The sequence below is a fragment of the Solanum lycopersicum genome, chromosome 5 (assembly GCF_036512215.1).
Source record: "Solanum lycopersicum chromosome 5, SLM_r2.1".
In the NCBI taxonomy this organism is placed as follows: Eukaryota; Viridiplantae; Streptophyta; class Magnoliopsida; order Solanales; family Solanaceae; genus Solanum; species Solanum lycopersicum.
Genome location: NC_090804.1, coordinates 43,940,181 through 43,948,336, shown reverse-complemented (window position 1 = coordinate 43,948,336; position 8,156 = coordinate 43,940,181). Strand labels below are relative to the sequence as shown.

Below are 8,156 nucleotides of genomic sequence, written 5' to 3'. Positions count from 1 at the left end.
CATGCGGAATTAATATATGATTTTTCAACTTGCTTTGGAATTTTACCTTACTCCTCTAGAAATTAATGTGGATACTACTGAAATTGTCCAGCTATTAACTATTTTTAACATTTTTGGACCCACCATCATCCCTGTTGGATGTTTTGAATGCTGATGCCATGGTGTGCGTCCGTTAGAGAGATAAATAGAAGTGTCTTATGACCAGCTGTTGTGTCTAGTTCTAGTTCAACTTCAAGTCTGTATTTTGGCAAGCCCACAACTCTTTAAGTTTAGCGCAAGTCATTATGGTGTAAGCCCACAACTATCTTCTCTCTAGAAACTTTTTGGTTATCAAACAAGTATATCTTTTCAAAATTATCTTAAAGCATGTGCGACATAAATTGGAATAAATAGAGTAACATATAACTTTTAACAACTTCAAATATTTTCAAGTCATATAAAACCTTTGGTGACCTCTTAATTCATTCTATGGCACATAAACTGAAACCAAATGAAGTAACATATATTGGTGGCGCAGTAAATGTAGTTGCTATTCTCAAATTCCACCGTTTGAGGATTAAAGGTTTTTGTCCCACTACTACATATATTCTAATAACTAGGAAAGCGTAACAAAAAGTAAAAAGAATTTGAGATCCTACAAACCTAAAACGCAAAGCGATTTCCAGTACCATCAAGAAATCGATCTGTATGCCACCCTTTTGCTTGCAACTCAGCTAAAAATGGAGAGAATGTGGAATTCATTTTATCATAAGCCTCTTGCAAGATATTTGCACTTGGTTCATGAACCAATCGTTCCATATCCGAAGCATAAGCAGCAACCAGCCAACCCCTCAATGCATCTTCACCGGTTGCATTGTGCTCCAGTATCATATCAGTCCATCTACTTCCATGATTCAAAAGGAATTTCTCTTCTAGAAATGCTTCTTTAAATTGTTTCAGCTTTGAAGGCCTAACTACTTCATGCAGGGACCTTCCCACCTTAACCTTTCCAGCATCCTCTATCAGCCTTCCGGGAAACAAGAGATCTTCTCGATATCTTAAGTCAGCAGGACTTGAGATTCTGCCAGTCTAAAATATTATAGAAGAAAAACTTAGTTAATTGTGATGTGAAGAATTGATGTAACTCATCTTTGCAACATTGGATATGTACCTTCACAAAATCAGCCACGATCATTGCAGTTCTCTGAGGATTTAATGTGTTGACAGGAGCAGCTCGCATTTCTTCACAGACACTGTAAATGTGTATAACAGACAGCAACGGTGCAACAACCAACTGCAGGTATTCAATGTTACCAGAATCACAAAGGACCCTATAATCTACTGGAACAAAAACAATTTCACTCTGCAAACAGGCATGTTTATCCAAATGAGAAGCAACTTCCTTGGGTTCTCTACAAAATGTTGGACCAAAAGTCCACATGGTCTTATTAACATGTGTTTATAAAAAGTGAGCTCAACAAGGGAGTAGAAGCTGAGGACCCATGGAACAGGAGTTCCTCTTATTTCAGTCAACCCGTCTGTTTAGGCGTGGAAAACAAATATACCGAGAATGCCTGTGACTTCTTCCAAGTGAAGAATATTCTGGACATCTTGGGATACATGATTTTCTTGTACTTTTACCAGCTTAAGGTTTATAAGCACACCAAATGAAAATAAATTTATCTAGCGACAGAGAGAAACATACATCAACAGAACAAGGTATACTTTACGCTGATGTAAGACCGACTTCTCTGCATAGTTAATTTTATTTTATTGATCAGGTTATGCATACTGGATTTTATAGTAGCACAAAAGTTTGATTTCCTAGCTTAAACATGATTTGGAAGCACTACAAATGGATTGAATCAGAAAAGGAAAAATGTACAATAATATCTTGAATATAAATAAAATAGTACCTTTCCCTGCATTGATGAACAAATAGTGGATGCTAAGTGAATTCCTGCTCCAAGCCCGAGAACATTAAAAAGAGTGGAAATAGCCTCACCTTTAGCAAACAGATCACTAAGATTGCCTTCTTTGGCAAATGAAGAATATATAGGCAATCGTGTTGCTCTAGCTGCAACAACTGCCATTCCCTGATAACTCCAAAGGAAAATAACGTCATTAACATTGCTGACCACAAATTTCTCACAGATTGCGTCCTGAAGATTTAGCTAATACACCAAATTTTCATGCAATTGGACTTAACAGTATATATTTCACAGAAAGAACAATTGAATGTCCACTAATGCTCGAAAAAGAGAAATCACAAATCACTCCCTCAAGGGAAATTATCGTAAAAGAGACAGAAACTTAGAGCGACTCATTAACAATCCCTCTTTTGGTAGTTTAAAAATTTGTACCCAGATACCAATTTCCTCTTTAGTGATATTACAATTATGTTGTACTTCAAGTATATAGGGTACTGATGGTGTAAGGTATAAATAAAATTAAATTCCTCAAAATATCTGCTTTTCTTGTATTTTCTCCTGCAAAATGAAAATAAAAACAAAAGCTGCAAAGAAAGCTATTTTATTAGATAGGGAAAAACGGGAGGCTTTGGGAACAAAAAAATGGAAAATCATGTCTTCAGAGGAATAGAGTGGGTAACAAGAAATACATACTTCAAACAACATTGAATCAGTGTCATTCACAAGTCTATAGATTTCTCAAAATACTCAGTGAACCTCTAAAATTAGTCATCAGAGGAAACTTACCTTTGCAAAATTGCCCAGGCCAGCAACTTCAAGAAATAAATGCGGGCATAAAGGAGACATAACTTCTAAACCAGTCCCAAAGTCATACAGAACATCAGCTGCAGCATAGAAAGTTTGTATTTTTAAAACCTACTCTACAATTAAACAAATAAAGTAACAACTCTTATAAAGAACTAAAGAAGAATCATAGCATAGGACAGTGCTTCAGCAACATTGAATAAACCTAAGATTCTCCAACGTTTAGGCTCAGAATCCATCCTTGCGCCTAAGTTGCTACATATGAGCTTTCCGACATGCTGCATACCATCTCTCAATATCTGTAAATAAACTAAACATTGATAAAATAGTTCCATTAGGAAAGAAAGGGGACTGGACATGATACTTAAGAAGTCGTTTGTTTATTCTGTCTACTAGACAATAGGCTTACCCAGCTCACTGCAGTTGCCTGAGCAGGGGTAGGACGCAAGCCTGCAGCAAATAGTAGTGACTGCAAAGAAGTAATATGCAGAAGTATCATCATTTTAACAGATTTATCATGTATTTAGGCATTAAGAACAAAATCCTATGTCAACCAAGAATACATATATCAATGTATTGTGTGTATGGTCTTGTTGAAGATTCTTTACTCTTAAAAGTTTTATGAAGTCAAATAAAGTTTAGCAGGCAGAGAGATGCTTCATAGTTAGAAGACCTGAGTCGACAAAACCGATAATGATGCACTTGTAAAGTGTTGTAGAGCTCGAAATTGTGTGTATCTCATATACCCCTCATTCACACTGCAGAAACAATCAAGAGCAGATATTTACATAACATATTCAAGAAGCTTGTGACCAATTAAAACTGTTGGGAAATGATTCCCAAGAAATTCACACCTATATGGATAGCCAGATGGGAAAAATTTATTCAGAAAGGATTCCATCACTCTCTGTGCAGCTGGTCTTGAGTCATCAACCATCTTGACCTGTAAAGAATCATAGAAGTAAGTCTCTGTTTGGAAAACAAGCAATATACTTTTGATATATTAACATGACATGGAAAACATAGTGCATCGTAATAAATCCCCATTTGAGAAGCAAGTGAAAGAACTTTTGATGTATTAACATGACAAGGAAAACGTAGTACAGAGTCTCTACATGAGAATGTATATACTACATGCAGTGAAACGTGTAAGCATCAACGGAAATTAACAGTAGTATAGAATAACATTCACTTGGATATAAAATATACCGGTTATATGCTAAAGATGTTTGCAAACTCTCAAGAAAATGACTGCCACCTAGAGAAATGGCAGGGGAAACAAAACTCTAAAATAGAAGGTAATGCCAAAGCACGAAATTATTGGGCGATTCAAACATATATGAAGGTATTACCTACATCTTTTGTTGGTAATTAACAATTTTATTATTTGTCAATACTTTTGAACAAGGTATTACCTACATTATTGATCTACAACTGTCACAACTGGTCATAAAGGTGAGAACAGGATATACGCGGTATACTTGAAGTTTAGGAGCAGCACAATTAGATGACAACACACCAAGTGTAATCCCACAGAATGGAAACTGGCGGGGGTAGAGTGGGAACTGGTGAAGGTAGAGGGTACACAAACCTTATGCCTACCTTGGAGGCAGATGCTTGTTTCCAATAGAGCCCCGGCTCAAGAAAAAACAATTCAAAGAAGTTTGAAAAAAAGAAATAACAACAGTGAAGGAGCCATGACAAAATAATATAAAAGCATGAGAAAACATTATGAACAGAAACTACAACAAAATAATATGATAAACAAATAAGAAGAAACAACAAATAGAAACTAAAGCAGTAATACTAAGGCTAACAGTTTGAAAGATAAATTATACAACACTTTACTACCTATTAACATGCTATCCTAATTCATATCCTCCATAAACTCCTTATCTTCTTGATAAGCTAAAATAGAAAAATGTCCTGTCTAATTACCTCTCTATACTTCTTCGGCCTACCTCTATCTCTCCTAAAATTATCCATAGTCAATCTCTCATACCTCCGCACTGAGCATTTGTGTCAATTCTTTTCACATGCTCGAACCATCACAGTCTCACTGTCCGCATGAATTTACTCACCTTGCCCCAAACATATTCATTTATAATCATATTTATCCTAGTTTGTCCACACATCCATCGCAACATCCTCATTTACAGAATTTTGAACTTCTAAACTTGATAGTTCTTTTCAGAGTGCAGGTCATCAAAAAATAGTTCTTCAGAGTGCAATTGTTTTTAATTAACTGGTAGTTTAGTTTAACCCGGTAACTTCTTTTTCCAGGAGAATGGTAACAATAATTTACTTGGTACCTGATGAACAAGAAAAAAGTTCAATTTCCAAACTTTTCTCTCTCAAGTCCAACCCAATCCCATAACTGCTTTCCCTTATGGTCAAATTTTGAAATAGGTGTGTTAGATCATTTATTCGTTCTTGGTTAAGTTCCCAAAGGTGTTTCGGCGGAAAAGCTAAACAACTACTTGTACTCAAAAGCGCTTGTTTTATTCCTAAAAGCCAGGTAAAACACCTCAACTCTCTAAAATAAGCACTTTTATATCCCATTAACTTGACCAAACAAGTAACACGTACTACAATCAATGTAATGCAAACTGTAAAGGAGTATGTGTAGTACACTAAAACGACGGATTGAGGATAAAATTGAGGAAATCTTTAGCCAAAAAAAAAAATAAGGAGAACTTACCGATAGCTTACCATCAGGCTGAAATTGGTATTGACGAGAAATTGAATTGGATATTTCAACCCAAGAAATTGGTAGCTCAGGCGGCCGTTCATCTGATTCTTTTCTTTGCATCTTTATTTTGTCCTACATTACATACATTCATCCAAAAATTCCAAAATCAAAAAGTAAAAGATTAAACAAGAGAATTACCAGTATTTGCATTGACACAATTCCGCCTGGAAAATTGGGAGATAAGGAGAGAGCTGAAATACAATTTAGAAAACTAAATGGTCCCCTAGGTTCAAAATAATAGCTTCAGAGCTCGTTTCATTTTAATACCAAGTTATGATAAAACAATTAATATTGATAAGATTAGTCATCTTATTCGCTAGTTTATTGGAATTTTAAAATCATATTTTTCGTTTACCAAAATACTCTTTCACTTTATTTTTTTTTTAAAAAATTGTATTGTATTTGCAACCTTTTTTTTTTTTCATTTTTAGCAATAAAATTTTGATTTCATCTTATTTAGCTTAAGTATTTTCGTATGTGCATTTCTTATGATGGTATCGTATGGATTTAAAAATTAAATTTTCGTTCTTATTTAGCATAAAATAGAACTTCCATCTTAAGTTTGTTAAAGTAAAAAAAAAAAGATTTATGAAAAATCAAAATATAAACAAACATAACAATCAGCCAAATAAATTTATAGATAAAATTTATATTTATATAGTGTTTTTTTAATAGAAAAATATAAAGAATCATCATAAAAATAAAGAGTTGTATATATGAATTCTATTACAATTGTTATAAAATATAATGTAAATATACACGAATGTAAGAAGTGAGGTGTGAATAGCGTTTAAAGGGATACTTTGTCACTCGCCTATTTTTTTCCAGAGATTAATTTTTTTGGAATTACTATACCATCTAAGGGACGGAATAACTTGATAACAAATACTAATCTCAAAATAAGTTATTTCATATTTGACAACCAGACAACAAACTAACTGCCACTATAATTTAATCTCGATGTTATTTGATATTATCCTTCACCCCAAGTGACCTCTTAAACGTATATTTAACATTTTTGTCTAAAATTGTCACAAGTTAACAAAATGGGAAAAGGGCATAGAATTCATGGTGAACTTATCTTGAAGAGTTTGAATACACATTTAAGTTATTATTGTGATTATTACGTAAAGGTAAATATATATCTAATATACTAAACGGGAGAAACATAGATAAGATGTGTGATGCTTATGTGACTAACAACATAAATCTACGGTATGAGTGTCTACGTTCATCGGTAGTTTAGTAATCCAATCAAGGATTGCAGTCGTGTCCCAAGAGAGCGATTCAAAGAACATGTAGTTAATTAAAATTTCATTCTAATTAGTCGTAACTAATAATATTAGCGAATAAAAGCATTGTAAATTTGGGGGTGACATAAAAGTGTCAAATATTGATTGGGGGTTTGTGACGAGTAAAGTAAAAGCAGTAAAAATTAGGGAAAATCAAGTATTGACAGAAGTTATTGGGTGTGACCGCAATACAAGTTGAGATAAATAGTTGGGTACATGCTTTCGATAAGAAATTCGCAAGACAATGGTGACTAGGCTAAACTTTAGATGGAAATGAGTTCCCTCTCGGGAAACTTACCCCGTTTCAAATGCATTCCGCTCGGACACTCATTTGCTACATGAAGGCTAGCCTACGTTTTACCACACTTACTCTCTCAAGCTGAGTGTAAGGATATCATACTAGGGCTCACCCTCTCGGGCTAATCGAAAACAGATTGATGAGTTTGTATTTACAACTGCAAACCCATTGAGTTAAACCACAATCACTTGGTGAAATCACTATAAAATACATCTAACCTATCAGCAAGCAAGATTCAACAAGAATATCAACTCATATTTGCTAAATCACACCTAACAAAATACACATAAAATGATAATGAAATCAAATGGGTTCTAAGATTAAACCTTTCTTTAAGCAAAGGAAGAGAAATGAAGAAGACCCACTTCCAACTTGGGGAACATGAAAATCTTGTTTCTTCAAGTCTCTCAAAACTCTCTCCAAACTGAAGAGAAAATACAAAGAAAATAATATTCTAAGGTCAAAACTAAGGAAATATTCAGATCCCCAAACATATCACCTATAGTGAGTATTTATAGCTTTAAAATTAGGTGTTGTGATGGACCATTCGGTGAGGTTAGTCGCAATCGTCGAATGACTCGACAAATCACCCTTCTGTCTCATCATCGTTTTGTGTTTGCCTTCAACATCTTCATTAACTGGATCATCGGGCGGTATAGCATTGCTTCACGAAACTGTTCGGCGAAGTGTCTACTGCTCCTTTCATCGCCCTTTTGATCTACTTCCCTCAGGGATTCACGTGTTGGAACAAAGGGAGAAGTATGTACCTTCGGCGACTCGCCAAATGTACTTGGCGAAGCTAAAGCTTCAACTTTTGCGTTCTTTTCAGCCTTTTGTTCCGTTTTGCATAAGTGTTCATGCTTGCACTAAAACTTGAAATATCTAAAACTATATAGTTTTTATTATATATTAAGACGGAATAAGCATTCGAGGAGTCTATTTCTATCAAAATAAAGCCCTAAATGAGTCCAACTTGTGGAGTCATCAACACCCCCAAGTTAAAATTTTGCTTGTCCTCAAATAAAACTCAAATTCAGCAGTTCAAATAGGATGTCTAAGACAGTGCTACACAAGACTTAATCATGAACATACACAACAAG

General features: G+C 34.6%; 1 protein-coding gene across 5 annotated transcripts; it reads right to left on the bottom strand.

The window, feature by feature from the left end:
• Positions 1–481: 481 nt before the first annotated feature.
• Positions 482–5,772, bottom strand: LOC101265237 (protein root UVB sensitive 2, chloroplastic). Of its 5 annotated transcripts, none has more exons than XM_010322828.4 (10): positions 5,605–5,772; positions 5,416–5,538; positions 3,569–3,657; positions 3,388–3,472; positions 3,124–3,183; positions 2,920–3,013; positions 2,697–2,794; positions 1,896–2,075; positions 1,151–1,273; positions 482–1,068 (listed from the first exon to the last, which is right to left on the bottom strand). In XM_010322828.4, exons 1-10 carry the CDS (start codon positions 5,614–5,616, stop codon positions 643–645), a joined length of 1,290 nt encoding a protein of 429 aa, XP_010321130.1. In that variant the 5' UTR covers positions 5,617–5,772; the 3' UTR covers positions 482–642. The 5 variants fall into 5 exon arrangements, with proteins under 5 accessions (XP_010321130.1, XP_010321131.1, XP_010321134.1 ...); XM_010322829.4 differs by having other exon boundaries at positions 5,416–5,526; XM_010322832.4 differs by having other exon boundaries at positions 5,427–5,526; positions 5,605–5,749.
• Positions 5,773–8,156: the final 2,384 nt, after the last annotated feature.